The sequence below is a fragment of the Megalobrama amblycephala genome, linkage group LG15 (genome assembly GCF_018812025.1).
Source record: "Megalobrama amblycephala isolate DHTTF-2021 linkage group LG15, ASM1881202v1, whole genome shotgun sequence".
Taxonomy (NCBI): domain Eukaryota; kingdom Metazoa; phylum Chordata; class Actinopteri; order Cypriniformes; family Xenocyprididae; genus Megalobrama; species Megalobrama amblycephala.
In genome coordinates, this window is record NC_063058.1 from 21493623 (window position 1) to 21514210 (window position 20588).

Below are 20588 nucleotides of genomic sequence, written 5' to 3' on the forward strand. Positions count from 1 at the left end.
CAGTTGAATACATTTAAATGTTCTTAAGATGATCTTAATTAGTACTAAAGAAGAATTTGTAGTATATTAAGTACAAAATTAGTGCATGAAAATAGAGCACTTTAAGTATATTATATAAATGTACTTTTTTTTTTAACCCGGGTTAAAGGGATAGTTCACCCAAAAATGAAAATTTTGTCAGCATTTACTAACCATCAAGTTGTTCCAAACCTGAATATATTTCTGTTCAGCTGAACAAAAAAGGGAGATATTTGGAAAAATGTCAGTAACCAAACAGATCTCGCTGCAGACAAAATTTTCACTTTTGGGTGAACTATCCCTTTAAACTCTTTAAGCCTACATATGCTGTAGTTCAAATTCAATACAAAGTTCATGGGTTCAATTTCCAAGGAAAGCAAGGACTGAAAAAATACACCTTGAATGTCACTTTAGATAGATTTGCCAAATGCATAAATGTAAATATGCGAAAAGGCATTTGGGAGGAGTTTATCTCTTAAGCACATGAATGTTGGTAGAGAATAATGTGTGAATGCAAGATTAATGGCAACTTTTGTATAATCAGACTAAATATTTCCCCCAATATTCATAAATAAACCCACGAGATTCTGTTGAAAAAGGCAAAAAGATTTTAATGTGGGTGAAAAAACTAGTTTGAAATGAAAACGAACAGCTGCAATACATAAATGTCCGATCTGCGTAAATCAAAAACATTTAAATATCTCCTACAAACTAAGCATGCACAATCTTTGAAATCGAAAGTGAACTCAAATCTATGCAAGCAATATTTGAACACGATTGGTTCCTTAAATTATTTTTGTAATAGATTGAAAAGACAAGGCATTCCTACTCTAAAAGTACAACTTCCAGGGAATATTTTACTCATCTTGTAGAGGGAAAAAAAAAAAAAAAAAAAATCTATATTTTAACGCAAAATAATTAAGTTAACAAAAACATCAGGTCATACAAACTTAAATATTTATGTCCTGAAAAAAAAGGAAGATAGCATAAGATTTGACCCACACAAGTTTATGATAAAATTCAGAAGGATATTATTTTTACGTCTTACAAATTTGTGATTTTTGAACCGACAAAAGCTCAGAAAAATTAAAAAGTAAAAAAAAAAAAAAAAAAAAAAAAAGATACAAAGGATGCATGTCACCATACAAAAACACTTAAAAAACAAATACACCTTGGCAGTCTTTTGTTCCACAAAGATGATCCAGAAAGAAAAAGAATCCACACATTTGTAACCAAACAGATAACCAATGACAAGATGCTGTGTACGGATTTTCAAAAACACACCCAAGAATAAAAAAAACAATGTTGAGAGGAGCAGAATGGATGGCGGTCTGTGAGACGCAGGAAGGACCAGCGGGGAGAAAAAGGGTCAACACAGCACAGATACTGTTGTGTTGTGGTAATGCAGTTGCATGGGTATAGAAGCATATGCAGTCCTCTTAATAAATCCGGCCTCGGCTTCTGTTCCCTCTTCCTCCGAAGCCCCGGCCCCGGCCGCCCCTGAAGCCTCCTCGTTGTTCTGAGGGCACAGATGAGATTGGTTATACACACACACACACACACACACACACACACACACACACACACACACACAGAGTAATTCATACAGCACTACTGCATAGGATTTGTGATCAGACACTCACCATATGAGAAGTTCCCAATGCTGGCACTGTATTTCCCGCTGGGCGGATTGTATATTTGCCGGGCGTCCCTCCTGGGCAAATTTGTGGGAAGCTTCTTTGTTGTCGCTGTTGTCCCGATGTCTTCTCCAGAGTGCCTCTTCTGGCTGTAGGATATACAGAGATCATGGAAAAAACTTTAATAAGCAGACTAAACATGGTGATGTCTGGATGCCCAAGTTGATCTGTGGACGTACCCAATTGCTGCCGCCGCCTCGGTCTTCTGCACCGGTTTCCAGGACAGAGTGACTGTGCTTTTATAGGATGGAGGGTTATGAAAAAGATCCTAGAGAAGATAAGAGAAAACAAATAAGATCTCTTGTTCAAAATTTGACAACTGCAGAGAAACTTTCAGAACTATAATAAGAATTCAATGTTACCTTGATTAAAACGTTTATGTTGTTGGTGATCTTCAAAGCCACAACTTTGATTTTATTCTGTGAAGGAGAAAAAAACAGAAGCGATTGAAAGTTATTATTGGAATACACGTGACTTGAAACACCTTGAATGTGCTAAAAAATGTATAAAAATAATAATAATATAAAATTATTTTTTACAGTGGTTTTATAAATCCCAGAACTGGCCAAATCCTATGAAGCTTTATATTATTTCTAGCACTTTTACAGACAAAGATTACTGCAAAAAGTGTGAAATCATACCTCCTCTGTCTTCAGTGCATCTCCAGTCTTGCCTTGCAAAGCAACACGCAGTTGTCGAATATATACTTGTAGTCCACGTGCAAAATACTGTAACCTGTGAAATAAACAAACAAAAAAAATAAATAATGCACAATGTTGACCAGCCCTTCAAAGTGTTATTTAAAAAAAACAAGTAAAAAAGAAAAATAAATATCATATATATATATATAATTATTTTTATTTTTTTTCCCCTCTAAAAATAACAGCCAAATAAATGTATTAACCTTCACTGTACAAAAGTTTGGGGTCGGCAACTTTTTTTGTTCTTCATATTTTTGAAAGAAGTCTCTTATGCTCACCAAGGCTGAATTTATTTAAACGGATAGTAACATTGTGAAATAATTACAACTTAAAATAACTTTTTTTTCTAATATATATCTAATATATTCATATTTTAAAATGAAATTTATTTGTGTGACGGTAAAGCTCAATTTTCAGCATCATTACTCCAGTCTTTAGTGTCACACTGCACGATTATGACAAAAAAAAATAATAATTTGTCGATTATTCCCTTGAAATTATAATTGCGATTATTAAATACAATTATCACATTAATATTAAATGATGTTTTGAATGGCTTTATACCATTGTTTGAAGAAACGCATGCCATATTTTATGTAAAAATAAACAAGCTGAAAACACTTTCTGAATTTTTTTTTATTGCTATCATTTATAGCCATCTATAGCATTAAGCCTCAAACATCAACTATACGTTGGATTGGTTTCTTCTTTAAATAAAAAAAGAAAGCATATGCATGTAATTAGAGTTGTCAAAATACCGACTTCGGTACCTATCGGTACTGAAATTTTAAAAATGCAACTCTTTGAGCGCTGTTGAGCGGATTCGTAAACATCTCTGATTGGCCGTTGTGTTGACACGCTCATCGGATATGCCTGTGATTGGCTACAACGATCAACGCATGGGAGCATTTGAAAGCGTACGGAAGTGTTTGAATTTGAAAGCGTTTTGAAAGTGGGAGCGCGAGCGATTGAAAGCAGGCGTCTAACAGTGGACCGATCCGCGATAGACGCCTGCTTTCAAACGCTCCCGTGTGTATCTGTGTAAGCGCTTAGTGAAGAGATTTATTGATGACTATTTACAACGTTTTTACAGCGTTGATCATTGAAGCCTATCACAGACATATCCGATGAGCTGTGAAAACAACGGCCAATCAGAGATGTTTACGAATCCGCTCAACAGCGCTCAAAGCGTCACATTTTTAAATTTCAGTGCCGACTAGGTACCGAAGTCGGTACTTTTGACAACTCTACATGTAATAATAGGGGCTTTCACACCATGTTTTTTTAAAGGTCCCGTTTTTCGTGTTTTTTTGAAGCTTTGATTGTGTTTATAGTGTGCAATATAACATGTGTTCATGTTTCGCGTGTAAAAAAAAAACAGTATTTTTCACATAATTTACTTATCTGTATACCGCTGTTTCCACTGTCATAAAAACGGGCTGATGACTTCCTTGTTCTATGAAGTCCCTCCTTCAGAAATACGTAACGAGTTCTGATTGTGCCAGCGGTTCCTGTGTTGTGATTCGACAGCAGCTTAGCGCTCCTTGCCCGGAAAAATCACGCCTCTTACCATAACGTGGAGATGCACGCGCTCAGTGTTATTGTAAACATGTCTTTAATTTTACCCTATCAATTTGAGCTGGAATCAGACCCGGTGATTGGACTGCGGGATGAAAATAACAGCGTTTCGACGACATGGTGACAAACACACTCTACAAACGCAACTCTTGTGTATTCCTGTGGGCGGAGGTTAGTCAAAAAACTGTTTTAGTGACGTCATTAAAGAAGGAAGTAGAGGGATGTAGTCCAAACTGGCCGTTCGATGTAGGCGACTTCTGTTAAATAAAATTTCTCGCTTGGCATTGAACTTTGAGCTTTAAAATTTTACAGATTTTATTTATACTCTAACAACAACATTACACACTAACTACAGTTTGAAACATGGGATCATGAAGAACGGGACCTTTAAGGAACAGTTATAGCTAGCCACCAGGGTGGTTCCCCAAGAACTAATGTTTCCCTAGGGCAATTTTCCTGGTTGCATTCACAACGCCAGTAGGAACTCTGAAGTGATGTAAACTGTGCTTGTTGTTGTGACTTTAATTTTGACGACGCTGAGAACAACTCAGTCAGAGCCTGAGCACACAGTGCTCACATTCTCAGTCTTTGTTAGTTTACAATCTGTTTAAAGGATTAGTCCACTTTTAAATAAACTTTTCCTGATAATTTACTCACCCCCATGTCATCCAAGATGTCCATGTCTTTCTTTCTTCAGTCGAAAAGAAATTAAAGTTTTTGATGAAAACATTCCAGGATTTTTTTTCTATATAGTGGACTTCAATGGGCACCAAACAGTTGAAGGTCAAAATTAGTTTCACTGCAGCTTCAAATTGTTCTACATGATCCCAGACGAGAAATAATGGTCTTATCTAGAGAAACAATCACAAATTTTCTTAAAAAAAAAAAAAATTTTTTTTTATAAATTAACCAGAAATGCTCATCTTGAACTAGCTCTCTTCTTCTCTACTGGAATTCCAGCAGTGTAGACACTGCTAAGTGTATTACTGCCCTCCACAGGTCAAAGTTTGAACTAATTGTTATATACTATTGAACTAGCATATTACATATAAAAATTAGTTCAAACTTTGACCTGTGGAGGGCAGTATTACACTTAGCAGTGTCTACACTGCTGGAATTCCAGTAGAGAAGAAGAGAGCTAGTTCAAGATGAGCATCTATGGTTAAAATGTATAAATTTAAAAAAAATTTTTTAGAAAATGAGTGATGGTTTCTCTAGATAAGACCATTATTTCTCGTCTGGGATCCTGTAGAACAATTTGAAGCTGCACTGAAACTAATTTTGACCTTCAACTGTTTGGTGCCCATTGAAGTCCACTATATGGAAAAAAATCCTGGAATGTTTTCATCAAAAACTTTAATTTCTTTTTGACTGAAGAAAGAAAAACATGGACATCTTGGATGACATGGGGGTGAGTAAATTATCAGGAAAAGTTTATTTAAAAGTGGACTAATCCTTTAACAGTCCTGTCTAATACATTATTACATAGAACTGTTATACAAAGAAAGTAGACAGTATATGAAAAAGTATTAGCTTTTGCTGTGGGGTTAATGCTAGTAGCTGAGCAGAAATACATACATACAATCATGTTTCGCATGGTCCACTCAAAGTCGCGCTGGATTTTCTTCTTAGCGTAAGGTTGAGAGGTCCTATCACTGTTTTCCATGTTTGTAGAGTTAGTTCGTGGAGTAAATATATAGGCTGTGTACACATCTTTTTAAAAATGGCGGGTGCTTGTGTTTCACGTACGTTCAACCAATCTGCGTACACTTATGTCACTGATAGTTCCTTGTTTTGCTGGGTTAGACCGTTTACACCCTGAAGTAGTCGTGATTCACCTCTCACAACATAAAATGCTCTAAACATACCTCTTAAGCATGCAAAATAATGTAAGTGGATTTTTTTGTTGTAATAGCACCTTTGAACGATTTCAAAATCGTGGCATCCGTAATCGCGATTAGAAATTCAATGAATTGTGCAGCCCTGTCACATGATCCTTCAGAAATTATTCTAATATGCTGATTTGCTGCTCAAGAAACATTTCTTATTAATACTGAAAATACTTATTAATACTCTTATTAATACTGAAAACAGTTCAAAAGAACAGAATTTATTTGAAATAGAAATCAAATGTTTTTACTCCCATTTTTGATCAATTTAATGTGTCCTCGATGAACAGAAGTATTGATTTATTTGCGCAGTAGTGTGTGCATATATATATATATATAAAATATATAAGTATAGTTTTTGCTTTGGTATTGAAATTGGTGTTAAGAATCCAGAAACTTAGTACTGGTACTAATGAATTTTTTTCATATCGTAACAATCCTAGTAATGATGCAAATGTTTCAAAATTTCAAATGTTTTCAGTAGCAACACATCCACCATCTTTCTGACGATAAATGTGAGATCTGACCTGATCTTGAAGTCCTTCAGCTTCTCTGCGCTGATTTTGTCGATGAGAAAGTCAGGTAGCTTTTTGCCCAGTTGGTGAAAGCTGAAGAGCAGACACTCCACATAGCTGAACTGCAATTTGGGCTCTTCATTCGCAGCGTTCTCTCCGTTCTCCTCCTCTGGAGGCAGGGGCATGAACTCCTGAAGACATTAGCAGACAGAGAAAGGGGGAAAAAAACAGAATAAGAGGATGTTTGATGACAAATAGGTTGAAGTGGAAAACCTATGAGTTCAGGAGTTTAATGTATGATTTACCAGGAGCTTCTCAAACAGCATATTAAGGTTGACCTCCAGTTTGTCCATGTCCCCACAATATGGACTCATCTCTGCTAACAACTTTAGTACCTGCAAGGCAAAAATTTTGTTTCTCTATATGAATATTTGGACTTCTATAAAAAGAAAAGCATTTTTCACCTCCTCATATCTAAGCTTAATATGCAGAGAATATATTTAGGGTTCTGACAATTTTTGACAAATGATTTTTCTGTGATTTCCATCATCTGATACAAACCTCGAGCTGGATGTCCAGTTCTGCTACAGGGCTGGTGAGCAGACTGAGGTTAGGCAGAACAAATTCACAGAAGTATGTCACAAAGCGAGTAGAATGCACATTTTTCTGGAGAAGATAAGGACAAAAAAAAAAAAAAAAGTCAGTAATTGTGATTTGCAACATTACTAGTGAAATATATTTGTGGAAGACATGACCAAAAACAAAAACAAACACAAAAATCAAGTCTGAAAAGAAAACAAACAATAAAACTATAATAAAAACATTCTTACAAAAAATGTAAACAAAAATATTGTTTTGTGAAATATTGCTTATATAAATAAAATAAATTTGAGGCTACAGCATTTTTTTTTTTTAAGTTAAAGTTTGGCATTTTTAACTACGGAAGAGGATTAGGGCCAAGCAATAAAAAAAAAATAAAACCATCTTGAGATTAAAGTTGTTAAATTTCGAGAAAAAAGTCGAAATAAAATGTTGAGAATAAACTCATTAAATTACGAGAACAAACTCGTTAAATTGAGAAAAAAGTCGAGATAAAACGTTGAGAATAAACTCGTTAAATTATGAGAAAAAAGTCGTTAAATTACGAGAACAAATTCGTTAAATTATGAGAAAAATGTCATTAAATTTCGAGAAAAAGTCGAGATACAACGTTGAGAATAAATTCGTTAAATTATGAGAAAAAAGTCGTTAAATTACGAGAACAAATTCGTTAAATTATGAGAAAAATGTCATTAAATTTTGAGAAAAAGTCGAGATAAAACGTTGAGAATAAACTCGTTAAATTATGAGAAAAATGTCATTAAATTACGAGAACAAATTCGTTAAATTATGAGAAAATTGTCATTAAATTTTGAGAAAAAGTCGAGATAAAACGTTGAGAATAAACTCATTAAATTATGAGAAAAAAGTCGTTAAATTACGAGAACAAATTCGTTAAATTATGAGAAAAATGTCATTAAATTTCGAGAAAAAGTCGAGATACAACGTTGAGAATAAACTCGTTAAATTATGAGAAAAAAGTCGTTAAATTACGAGAACAAATTCGTTAAATTATGAGAAAAATGTCATTAAATTTTGAGAAAAAGTCGAGATAAAACGTTGAGAATAAACTCGTTAAATTATGAGAAAAATGTCATTAAATTGAGAAAAAAGTCGAGATAAAATGTTGAGAACAAATTCGTTAAATTACGAGAAAAATGTCATTAAATTGAGAAAAAAGTCGAGATAAAATGTTGAGAATAAACTCGTTAAATTATGACATTATTCTCAACATTTTATCTCGACTTTTTTCTCAATTTAATGACATTTTTCTCATAATTTAACAAATTTGTTCTCGTAATTTAACAACTTTTTTCTCATAATTTAACAAGTTTATTCTCAACATTTTATCTCGACTTTTTTCTCGTAATTTAACTAATTTGTTCTCGAGATGGTTTTAATTTTTTATTATTGCTTGGCCCTAATCCTCTTCCGTATTTAACAGACGCATTAGTTTCAGATGCTGAACAATTTATTCAGGCTTCTGAGCTTTTGTCAGATATTCAATAGTATCTTATTGGAAAAACAAAATTATATTGATTGATCACATCCGCCACGGTGTGATACATGAGATACTTAAGGTTCTGACCGTTGCTGTGGTTTCACTCACAGAAAAGAGTGGCAAGGCCTGGCGTGTGCATTGCAAGAGGCGGTCGACGCTGTCGGCATCCGCAGGGTTTAGCGCCTGCTCCAGGAAGGCCTGCTCCACCACCAGCTCCACCAGCTGCTGCCGCCCGCTCACAGTCTGCATGCTCTTCAGCCCGGACAGGATGCGCATCAGAAGCACAAACTCCTCCCCCGTCACATCCTCTAGCACCTAAGACAACGAAAGAGGAACAGGTCAAGTGTGAGGATGATTCAATGCCAATCACATCAAACTTGTGTGGTGTTACCAGTTTGACCTTTCTATGACAAGGCAACGTTAGTTCAGGTTAGTTCACTCTCCAAAAACTTAATTCACAATGTTTGTTAAAAATACTGTACATCAAATTATATTTTGAAGCATACACTCCTGGGCAAAATAATTGGGCCAAGCCAAAAATGGCTAAATATTTAGTGGTCTTTTAAAGGTCTTATCTATTTTAATCACAAATCACTGGTCAGGAAATTAGCAAGAATTGCACAAATGATGTAGATAAAGTAACTTAGTAGGGCTGACATTGCCATATTTTGTTTTTCTGTAATGTATATCGTGATATGAAGAAAAAAAAAATTCACCAGATGACTTGAATAGCTATATTTGGAAAGAATGAATCATTCTAGGATGATTGGGGTGATTTGGTAAGTGAGTGAATATGCATAAAAAATAATGAACAAATGACAAGCATTGATAAATATAATAGAACAAAGATACAAATTAAACAGTGCTTTATATTTTTCAGGCAAGTCTAACAGTATTCAGGTACAAAAATTGAATAATCAAATGTAAAAATAACACTGCATAGTCTCACTGTATAAATTAAACAATTAATTTGTGTTAAAACTACAAAAGTGATTTTTCTCTTAGTCTTCTGTTGTTTTTTATTACACAGAAAGCAGCAGGAATATTAGGCTGCTGTCACTTTAAGACCGAATGTGCTGATCCAAAATACTGTTACATATCAATTGTTTATGTCACCTAAGCCATAAGCAACTGTGTTAGAGGATACTCAATGTTTTACGTGCATTTTGATATTTTTTGCACGTGTCCGTTCAGGCACAAATAGACACAGAAGAGAACAGCTTTCAGTATTCAAGTGCATCTGCACAGCTCTGTGTGCGTGTGCAGAGAAAACAACTGTATGTTTAGAATGGAGTTCTCTTCAGCATCTTTGTGCGCTCAAATGGTTTAAAACCGCTTGAATGTTTAAATTGACAGGACCTAAAACATGCTCAAATGACAAACTTTCATTGCATGATGGTTAAACTTTGCAATTTATTTGAAAATCACATGCATTTTGAACCGTGGTGTCTGGTCCGTACGGATTAACGATCCCCATGCTTGACATCGCACATCCTGTGATGTGACTATCGCGATTTCGATGCTAAAATAGCACAGAATAGCCTTCCCCAACTTGTAGACAACTATACGGGAAGAGTCAGTGTTGTTCCACTCATTGTTAATGGCTTCAAACAGTTCATGAGTAGTTCGTTTGAGTTTAATGTGAGACCAAATATTCATTATAGGGTTCAAATCTGATCTCTGACCAGGCCAGAACATGAGTCTGATGAATTTGTTCTGAAACCACTTCTTAGCTGTCTTTAAAATTTTGGGCAAGAGCATTGTATATAATAACATCTGATCATTCCTCTTTAGATGATAACTTTTCATTTGTGGGAAGCAATATTCTCCTGTACTCCAAAGCATTAAAGTACTTTTCACAGTGAAGTATCTCACCAATACCAGCAGATAAAAAAAAACTCTCCCTACACAATGACACACTTACTCCATGCTTCACTGTGGTAGAGATACATTTATTATTTTTATTATTATTATTATTATTATTATACACCGTCAGTGTATAGAAAAATTGGATTTAAATAGACAAATGCTTAAGAGTCTATGACTGGATAATTATTGCAGTGATTATTATTTTTCTAGCATGTTATATGTCTGGCAACAGTTCTTCTAACCCGGAGGTCGGCAACCCGCGGCTCTTTAGCACTCTCCTAGTGGCTCTCTGGAGCTTTTTCAAAAATGTATGAAAATGGAAAAATATTTTTTGTTTTCATATGGTTTCTGTAGGAGGACAAACATGACACAAACATTCTTAACATTTTCCAATGCTGTAAAATTGTGTATAATAAATATTAAATTTCAACATTTCTGTCAACGAAGATTTACGTCATAGCCTGCGACACACGTTTCAGCGCGGCGCGAGGGTATGCATCGACGTCACTTTCCCGCCGAAAGCGCGCTCCCTCAGCTGGACTGAGTGGCAAAAGAAGCTGCTGCGTGACTGGATTTAATAGGGGAAACTGCGAAAACGCGAGTAAAACAAACGAATTACACTAAAGGTTGGACTCGAAAGTGTTTCTTACAACTTGTCAAATAAACCTAATCCATGGATATTGACATGCAGCCTGGAGTCGTGTTTCCTGACATTTATATGTGGCCTGATTTTGACGCCGGGGAAATACATCAAACAAATCTGCCTGTGAATATTTTATATAACTACAATATAGGTAGGTTTAAATCCGCGTAATCACGTCTATCAATGTTATATATATCGTCATATTGTCCATCCCTAAAACATATAGTTTTATAGTATAGTTTTTGTCAGTGTTTATTTTAAAACACACAATTATGCAGAATATAAGATGGAAAATATTTAATTGATGATTTGTCAACATGATATATAACAATACAATATATATGGAATGATTTTACCTCAAAATCCAACAATTTGACACAAAATGATAACTGCAAATCCACGTTTCTCTGCCTGGAGTCCAGCTGTTTCTGTGAATTGCACCGATCCATTTGCTTCTTTTTTTTCTGTAGCTTTCAGCAGTTTTTATATATATACCTCAGGAACACCTCATTATGTATTTGTAGCCTACTTAGTCACTTTGATAGTAGGCTAATATAGCTAATATACACTTACAGCCTGTGTTGCCTTCATATAAGGCTTTTAATTTTTTTGCGGCTCCAGACAGATTTGTTTTTTGTTTTTTTGGTCCAATATGGCTCTTTGAACATTTTGGGTTGCCGACCCCTGTTCTAACCCTAATTGATGGAGTGTGTAGAGGTGTACCGTTTTTTGGCCAAGATCTCCATCAGTTAGGGTTAGAAGAACTGATGCTAGACATATAACATGTTAGAAACATGCTCACAGCAATAATGATCCAATCATAGACTCTTAAGCATTTGCCTATTTAAATCTAAACAAACAGCAACTTTTTTTTGGCCTGGCAGTGTATTTCTCACCAGATTTTCGAAGACAGCACTCTTGAGCCTCACCATGCAACTCATGTTTTATTGTGATTTATCACACACAACTTCCCATATTTTGCCAAAAACTGAATTCTATCTTCGATGTTCTTCTGGAGACAGCAATGGCTTTTTAAATAGTGCATTTGCTAAATTTGGCTAATTTCCTGACCAATAAATTGTGGTTAAGACAATTAAATTACTTGATAGTTAAACTACAATACATTTTTAAATTTAAACCTTTGATAAAAGTTGTAAAGTTATTTCATTATAATTTTTTTTTTTTTAGAACTTTGCACATGCATTTTAAACTAGATTTTTTAAATGATTTTTGCCCTTCTTTATCACAGACACTTATTTTTCATTGACAAAAACCTATTTTTTCATTATAACACCGCCATTCGAAAGTTTGACGTTAAAGAAATTAATACTTTTATTCAGAAAAGACCCATTAAATTGATCAAAAGTGTTAATAAAGACATTTAATGGTACAGAACATTTCTATTTCAAATAAATGCAGTTCTTTTGAGCTTTCAATTCAAAGAATCCTGAAAAAAGGGTCATAATTTCCACAAAACATTGAAAAAAAAATGTTTCTTGAGTACCAAATCATCATGTGATGTGATGAGATGATTATGATGTGACACTGAAGACTGGAGTAATGATGCTGAAAATTCAGCTTTGCATCACAGGAATAAATTATATTTTAAAATATATTTCACATAGAAAAGCAACTTAAACTAATCATATTTTACTGTATTTTTGATCAAATAAATGCAGCCTTTTCAAAATTCTTATAAAAAAATAAATAAATAACAGAGCCCAAACTTTTAAATAGTAGTGTATGTGTGGAAAATAAAAAATATGGAGTGTAGATACCTTTTTTGTCTCTATGAAGATATAATCCTCAACCTCTTTTGTCATCGTGTCATCTGGCATCATTTTCAGCTTAGTAGAGAGAAACTTAATCGCTCTTTCTCGAACAATATCTTCTCCCTGCAGGATCTGACTGAACAAACCTCCCAAAGTTCCTTTAAAGAAACACACCAGGGTCACAAATGACAATAACTTCACCTACAACATAAGACTTTTAGTCATGACAGACACCATACAAAAATAATCAGTATTTTATACGTAGAATTAACAGAAACCACATTCTACTCATAAAGCACTGAGGGCATAATGGAAATGAATACCTTTTGCGTCGATTTTGAATATGGAGATCAAAGCTGTGTTAACTTGATTGAATTCAGCAGAATCATCTAGAAGATATGACAAAAAAATACTAGGATCAAACATCTGGAAAAACAGCATGTCATTCAGTTTATTTACATCATCTAAAAAACAGGTTCTTACTAAATGTGAGATCTCAACTGAAAACTGTAGGCTACCTGTCTGCAACAGCTGTGTGAGGATGTCTGCGACTCTGGGTAAATTGTCTCCTGATGCGAAACGCGGGAGCTCTTTGATAGCCTGCCTTCGGATCTATATTCAGAAAAGAAGAAACAACAATGTAGAGATATGTTTTCTGATATAACCACCCACAACATGCAAATCCCTGACGTGATGATGTACTCACGGATACATCCTCATCCTCACACAGATCGAGCTGTGCGTTGATGGCTGCATCGGCCAGCTCTGGAAAACTGCTGAAAAATTTAGGAATGAACTGTGCGGCCAGTCGCTTCTCCTTTGGACCTCCTTTAACGCCGTCCAGAATTACCTGATAAGCATCTTTGTGCTGAAAAAAAGAAAAGGGACATTTAGTAATACTCATTTTAAGTAATAATGAAAAAGGAAACACTTTATGATAAGGTCGCATTTGTCAACATTAGTTAAAGCATAAACTAACAACGCGATGTACTTTTTTACAGCTTTTATTAAAAGATCTTAATGTGGTAGTAAATGTTGAGATTAATATCAAATGTGAAAATGTTGGCCGATACCGATAATTCTTTATATTTGGAAGCCGATGACAGATATATTGGCTGATAAATCTAAATTATATAATTTTTGAGAGCCTGATTACAAAAAGAAAAGTTAAAAGCCATGTCTCAAGCACACAATTATAATGTTCTTATTATAATTTTATGTAGCCTATATGACAGACTTGGCTGTACATTGCACTGTATTTTCCTTTTTGAAGTGATTCATATTTCAAGCAATTCAAAACCATCATGGTGAACAGTGCGCATCTGAAGTGTCTCAGTTGAAGGAAATAATCCATTATTTATCTGCTTTAATGGGATAGTTCACCCAAAAATGAAAATTTGATGTTTATCTGCTTACCCCCAGGGCATCCAAGATGTAGGTGACTTTGTTTCTTCAGTAGAACACAAATGATGATTTTTAACTGCAACCGCTGCCGTCTGTCAGTCAAATAATGTGAGTGAATGGGAACTCTATCAATAAGAGTCGAAAACACTTGCATAGACAAATCCAAATTAAACCCTGCAGCTCGTGACGACACATTGATATCCTAAGACACGAAACGATTGGTTTGTGCGAGAAACTGAACAGTATTTATATTTTTTTTACCTCTAAAACACCACTGTGCCCAACTGCGTTCAGCACTCGCTTAGTGAGGTCTGATCGCGCTCTGACAACGGCAGTGATGTCTCGCGTTTATTCTTTAATGAGTGCTAGACATTACTGTCATTGTCAGAGCACGATCAGACCTCACTAACCGAGTGCTGAACGCAGTTGGACACAGTTTCTCGCACAAACCAATCGTTTCGTGTCTTAGGATATCAATGTGTCGTCACGAGCCGCAGGGTTTAATTTGGATTTGTCTATGCAAGTGTTTTCGACTCTTATTGATAGAGTTCCCATTCACTCGCATTATTTGACTGACAGACAGCAACGGTTGGAGTTAAAAATCATCATTTGTGTTCTACTGAAGAAACAAAGTCACCTACATCTTGGATGCGCTGGGGGTAAGCAGATAAACATCAAATTTTCATTTGAAAATAATTTTCAAAAATGAAAATAATGTCATTTATTACTCACCCTCATGTCGTTCCACACCCGTAAGACCTTCGTTAATCTTCGGAACACAAATTAAGATATTTTAGTTGAAATCCGATGGCTCAGTGAGGCCTGCATTGAGAGCAATGACATTTCCTCTTTCAAGATCCATTAATGTACTAAAAACATATTTAAATCAGTTCATGTGAGTACAGTGGTTTATTAATATTATAAAATGACAAGAATATTTTTGGTGCGCCAAAAAAACTAAATAATGACTTATATAGTGATGGCCGATTTCAAAACACTGCTTCAGGAAGCTTCGGAGCGTTATGAATCTTGTGTCTAATCAGCAATTCGGAGCGCCAAAGTCACGTGATTTCAGCAGTTTGACACGCGATCCGAATCATGATTTGATACGCTGACTCATAACGCTCCGAAGCTTCATGAAGCAGTGTTTTGAAATCGGCCATCACTATACAAGTCGTTATTTTGTTTTTTTGGTGCACTAAAAATATTCTTGTCACTTTATAATATTAATATTGAACCACTGTACTCACATGAACTGATTTAAATATGTTTTTAGTACCTTTATGGATCTTGAGAGAGGAAATGACATCGCTGGCTATGCAGGCCTCACTGAGCCATCGGATTTCATTAAAAATATCTTAATTTGCGTTCCGAAGATCAACGAAGGTCTTACGGGTGTGGAACGACATGAAGGTAAGTAATAAATGACATTATTTTCATTTCTGTGTGAACTAACCCTTTAATATATTGGCCAAATTTTCTTATAGGGCCGATTTTCTTATGATGGCAAAGCTGAATTTTCTAGCAGAATTATATCACAATTTCACAAAAATATTAAGCAGCAAAAACTGTTTTCAACATAAATAAGAACCATTATTGTTAATTGAGCACCAGCTTTGCCATCTTATGAACTTTTTAAAAATTATTAAAAACAGAAAATTTCTCTTTTAAATTGTAAAAACACTTCACGATATTAGTTTTTGCTGTAATTCTGATCAAATAAATGCAGCCTAAGTGAACAAAGAGTCACATGATTATTTTTATTAGAGAATATATAAATATGTAACACATAAATGCAGCGCATTTGATCATTTCATCAGATTTAATGCACCCAGAAAAAGGGAAAGAGAGCAGATTTGCATTATGTAAATATACTCATCCTTCTTCCTGAAAGCTTATCCTAAACTTTTAATCATTCATCAGTATCACTGCGCGCAGAACAGCGGAAACCCGAATTCACAAACACATTACGTTCACATCGTAACACTAGCCTGCCTTTAAACGCGATAGCTTTCTCTTCAACAATCCTTGAAAGAAACAACATTTCATCAGGTACATATGCTGTGGATGCACAGCTGCCCTAAAGGCTCGCAGATGGCCATTTTAGCTTACTTCCTTTAAAAAAAAACCCCAAACCAGCTATCGCAAGCTATTAGGGCTAATGAGCTAGCAGTCTAAGGAGGCCTCGCAGTCTTTAATGTCTACAAAATCCCGCCCAAACTGAATATCTAAAAAGTATTGTTCCTAAAGAGCGACATCACAGATATATGAGGCTTCATTTACCGTGCTGAGATCCTCTTTTGCGTCGGCGAGGATGCCATAGTTACGGTAGAGATCCTCCACTGTCGCCGCCATCAGCGTGTCCGACTCTTCTCCGCGGGGTTTCAATGAATTACTGCAGTTTTGCTGCTCCTTCTGTGATATTTCCGCTGTATCCGCTCGAGATGTGCTCAAACGCCTCAGGGTTTTAAAACACAAATGTGATGTGGGCCGTGAATGTTCTGTTATTATGAAAGCAAACGTTGTTGTCGCGTGTAGTACGCCAGCTTGGGTTTGTTGCTCTGTGCGGCGGCGGGATGAACGTCACTTCGGCGTTTTTTGGACATGATTGACAGCGTCATTGTTTGAGAGCGCCATCTGCTGGATCGGGTGACTGATGGCACATCTATAGTAGCTACTTTTTTTCACAGAGCCGTTAAATATGATTTTATGATGTTTTTCAACGGCTCTGTTTTTTCCGTACTATGGAAGTCAATGGCGCACATCAACTGTTTGGTTACCCATATTCTTCAAAATATCTTGTGTGTTCAGCAGAAGAAAGAATGGTTTGGAAAAACTTGAGGGAGTAAATGATGACAGATTTTCCATTTTTAGCTTTACCCCCATTGTACTCATTCTATAGACCTTATTTACCAGAGAAACAAGCGCGCCGCCATCTTTATAAAATTGTCTTTGAACTTCCGTTTTGCGGTAGCTCTGTACATTTCTATGGCATCGCTGTCAAAGAATAATTAGTTGGTTAAGTGGATTTACCTGTTGTAGAGTTAATGAAAGTTATCATGAGCATTGTTATGTTTAAAGCAGATGTCAGTAGGTCGGGAAGATTTTAAAACGAGCAGTTCATTCATAAATGTAATATAGCTGTGGAAATACAAACCGGAAGTCAAAAGACAACGAGCGCAACGCTGAAAAGGGGCGGGGCTACATAAGGTCTATATGTGAAAAAAAATAGTGTCAAATTTGATCATGTTAGCATTGTCATGTGAGTTGTGTCCTTTTCCATGGTCTGTGGATAGGCCAGTGTTATATATTTTATTCACTTGAGTACTTACAATATCCCAAATGTTTCCAACTATTTGTAAATTTTGAGAAAATTGCAATTTTAACGAAGGCTCCGGGACGTGTGAGGAGTCGCCTGTCAATTGCGTCATACCCGCGTTTCCCTCGGTTTCCTGTTTTATTTTGTAGAAACCATGGAAACACCAAAGAAGCTTTGATATATTACATGTTTCAATAGACAAGGGAACAACTGTTTTGGTATATTTATAGACAGAAAACTAATAATATATTTATAGACAGAAAACTAACTAGCTCAACACGTTTAGTCTTATTGTTTAAATCTAATTTTCTAGATTTTTTGCAAGTACCATGCTTTACCATGCCTCAGCGAAAAACGCTATTTTGTGAAGTAGCTAACATAGCAGATGCAGCTTTATTTTTAGTAACAGTAATACAGCATTTTCTCCATCATACAATACGTTTTTAAAATTAATTGCATGTCATTTATCAACACAAGCTATCCAGCATTTAATATGATATTCTAAAATCGATATATCTTACTGCAGTGTGTAACAGTGTCTCACAGCAGCCGCCGAGCGAACGCACAGAGTAACGTTATAACATTTTCATAACACTCAAATGTGTCTGATATGATAAACAGATCTGCGTTACCTCATACTCATGACCGGAAAAGCGGAAGCGGCGTCGGCGACTGTGACATAATAAAAGTCCCGCTGCTCACGGTGTGTGTTGCGCAATTGCTCCAGCGGCCTCGTTCAGCTCCCACAACACTCGGTCCTGCTCTGCTTCATACTGCAGTAACGTTAATAATCACATCCATGAACATGATTTCTTCTCGAGTCCTATGCTGATTCTTTTCCACCGACTGTGAGGTGAAGACCACATGTCCCAAGATTCCGCCCTCAAACTTGGCATCATCAATCTACGCCTTTGTTTTGAATAGGCATCTAGCGACCTCTAGCAGACAGAAAATATTACATATTGCACCTTTAAAGGCACAATATGTAGATTTTCGCAGCTAGAGGTCGCCTATTCAAAACAAAGGCGTAGCTTGATGACGCAGAGATTGAGCGCGGAATGATGGAAGATGTCGTCTTCACCTCACAGCCGGTGGAAAAGAATTCGACGGGACTCAGGAAGAAATCATGTTCATGGATGTGATTATTAACGTTACTGTAGTATGAAGCAGAGCAGGACCGAGTGTTGTGGGAGCTGAACGAGGGGCTGGAACGATTGCTAATGAGAGACGAGTGCGACACACGTCTCGAGAGAAGCAGAACTTTTATTATGCCAAAGTTGCTGTTTCCGCTTCTTCCGGTCAAGTGTATTTGAGGTAACGCAGCTCTGTTTATCATATTAGATACATTTGAGTGTGTTAAAAATGATGTTATCTGTGCGTTCGCTCAGCGGCTGCTATAAGACACTTGTTGCACACTGCAGTAAGATAGATTGATATTAGAATATCATATTAATATAATCAAGAAAACGAGATTCAAACAATAAGACTGAACGCGTTGAGCTATATAACAATAATTAGTTTTCTGTCTATAAATGTCTCCAAACAGTTGGTTCCTTGTCTGATAAAACACATAATATATTAAAGGGTCTTTGGTGTTTCCATGGTTTCTACAAATTAAAACCAGAAATCGAGGGTAACACAGGTATGATTTCAATGGTAGGTGATGAATGGACACAGTCCGTGTCCTGGTTAAAATTGCTTCTTTCCATGGATTTAAACATTCTTGGAAACATTTGGGATAATGCAAGTACACAGGTCAACAAAATATATAACACGGTTTTAGTGCTTTTTAGATATTTTAATCCAAAAAAAATCTTACATATTGTGCCTTTAATGTGAATTTCGTAATCATGGCGGAAGTAGTAGGTCATCCAGATACTTTTTTGCCTAATGTTTTATGAAAACTGAATTCAGACACACCACTCATTTCACATACTGCTTTTCACATACTATACAGCAGGGAGATCTGTGTATTCTGACACGGTTGGAGGCAAATTCTTGGCTCAGAGCAAAAAAAAATTCACAACACATTTTTAAGTAATCCATAAAGATTCAAATAAATAAATATTATTATTGACAAAAATGTATCCAAAAATTCCATAGGAAATGAATACGGGTCAATTTGACCCCCTTTATGCATTCTTGGGGTAGTGATACCATTTTTTCCCCCCATCCTATGACCAAGAAGAAATATGAAAATGATATTGATGAGGGTCAGAAACAAGTTTTTTGAAGAATTCATGGAATATCAAATAAATAAATAAAGTCTTCATTGATCAACTATATTATATTTTAGGTCAATCTGATCCCCTTTATGCATTCTAGGGTTAATGAAATGATTTTTTTTTTTAAATTCTGTTGTTTTTGTTAATTTTTTTTAATAAAAGATCAAAAGGATAAACAATGCAGATTTAGTTTCACAGCCTTTTTTGCTCATATTTAGCAAGGGGGCTAATAATTCAGACCACAACTGTATATACAATATATATTTATTTACAGGTGTTATCCCAAAAAAAAGAAAAAAAAAAAGAAACAGAAATTATATTTAATGACTGTGAGCTGCAATCAAGTAAAACCTCCAGAAGATGGCATCAAAGACCACTAAATGTTTCTCTTTTTTTATTCTTACGCCCCATGAAATTGTGCTCTTTGGCTTCTTAATGTTCTTAATAGGAAAACCGGACTGAACTAATCAAGTCAAATAAGATTACACTGAATTTCCTTCCAGTGACAGTCACAAGAGGAACTTCCTCAATGAATCTGGCACCTTTTCACAAATCTGATACATCTGCAATACTTCTGTCTAAATGATATAGGTCTGCTGCAACAAAAACATGCGACCAGCCGCTCTTACCTTCACCAAGGTCAAATGTTCTTAATTAATACACTTGCCATAAAGCTCTTTGGCAGGGCTCACATGCTGAAACACTGCTACAAAGGTTTTCTGAGGTGATCAACATTGGAAAACAGCATCTAAAGCTCCTTAACAGCTAATCTGCTGAAGGAACTCTTAATGGCACACTGAACGCTGGAGCCGCCAAGAAATGTTCACACGAACCTCTAGACATTTACTAAAAAATGA

At 35.6% G+C, this 20588-nt stretch overlaps 1 protein-coding gene across 2 annotated transcripts; it reads right to left on the reverse strand.

Moving 5' to 3' along the window:
* Nucleotides 1-603: 603 nt before the first annotated feature.
* api5 (apoptosis inhibitor 5) lies at nt 604-16963 on the reverse strand. 2 transcript variants are annotated; one of them, XM_048158697.1, is made up of 14 exons: nt 16471-16963; nt 13490-13651; nt 13302-13395; nt 13107-13172; nt 12790-12941; nt 8587-8814; nt 6960-7064; nt 6704-6793; nt 6411-6589; nt 2357-2450; nt 2078-2134; nt 1895-1983; nt 1662-1804; nt 604-1537 (listed from the first exon to the last, which is right to left on the reverse strand). In XM_048158697.1, exons 1-14 carry the CDS (start codon nt 16540-16542, stop codon nt 1458-1460), a joined length of 1611 nt encoding a protein of 536 aa, XP_048014654.1. In that variant the 5' UTR covers nt 16543-16963; the 3' UTR covers nt 604-1457. The 2 variants fall into 2 exon arrangements, with proteins under 2 accessions (XP_048014654.1, XP_048014655.1); XM_048158698.1 differs by having other exon boundaries at nt 8608-8814; nt 16471-16867.
* Between the last annotated feature and the right edge of the window lie 3625 nt (nt 16964-20588).

What these genes read in the sequence shown, in the direction of transcription:
- api5 (XM_048158697.1), bottom strand. Translation starts at nt 16,542, where the DNA reads ATGGCGGCGACAGTGGAGGATCTCTACCGTAACTATGGCATCCTCGCC. An exon ending in ATTCAAAATCGACGCAAAAG is followed by an intron (nt 12,942 to 13,106) that starts GTATTCATTTCC and finishes GTTTCTTTAAAG; the next exon opens with GAACTTTGGGAGGTTTGTTC. An exon ending in CTGAAGGACTTCAAGATCAG is followed by an intron (nt 2,451 to 6,410) that starts GTCAGATCTCAC and finishes TTTATTTCACAG; the next exon opens with GTTACAGTATTTTGCACGTG.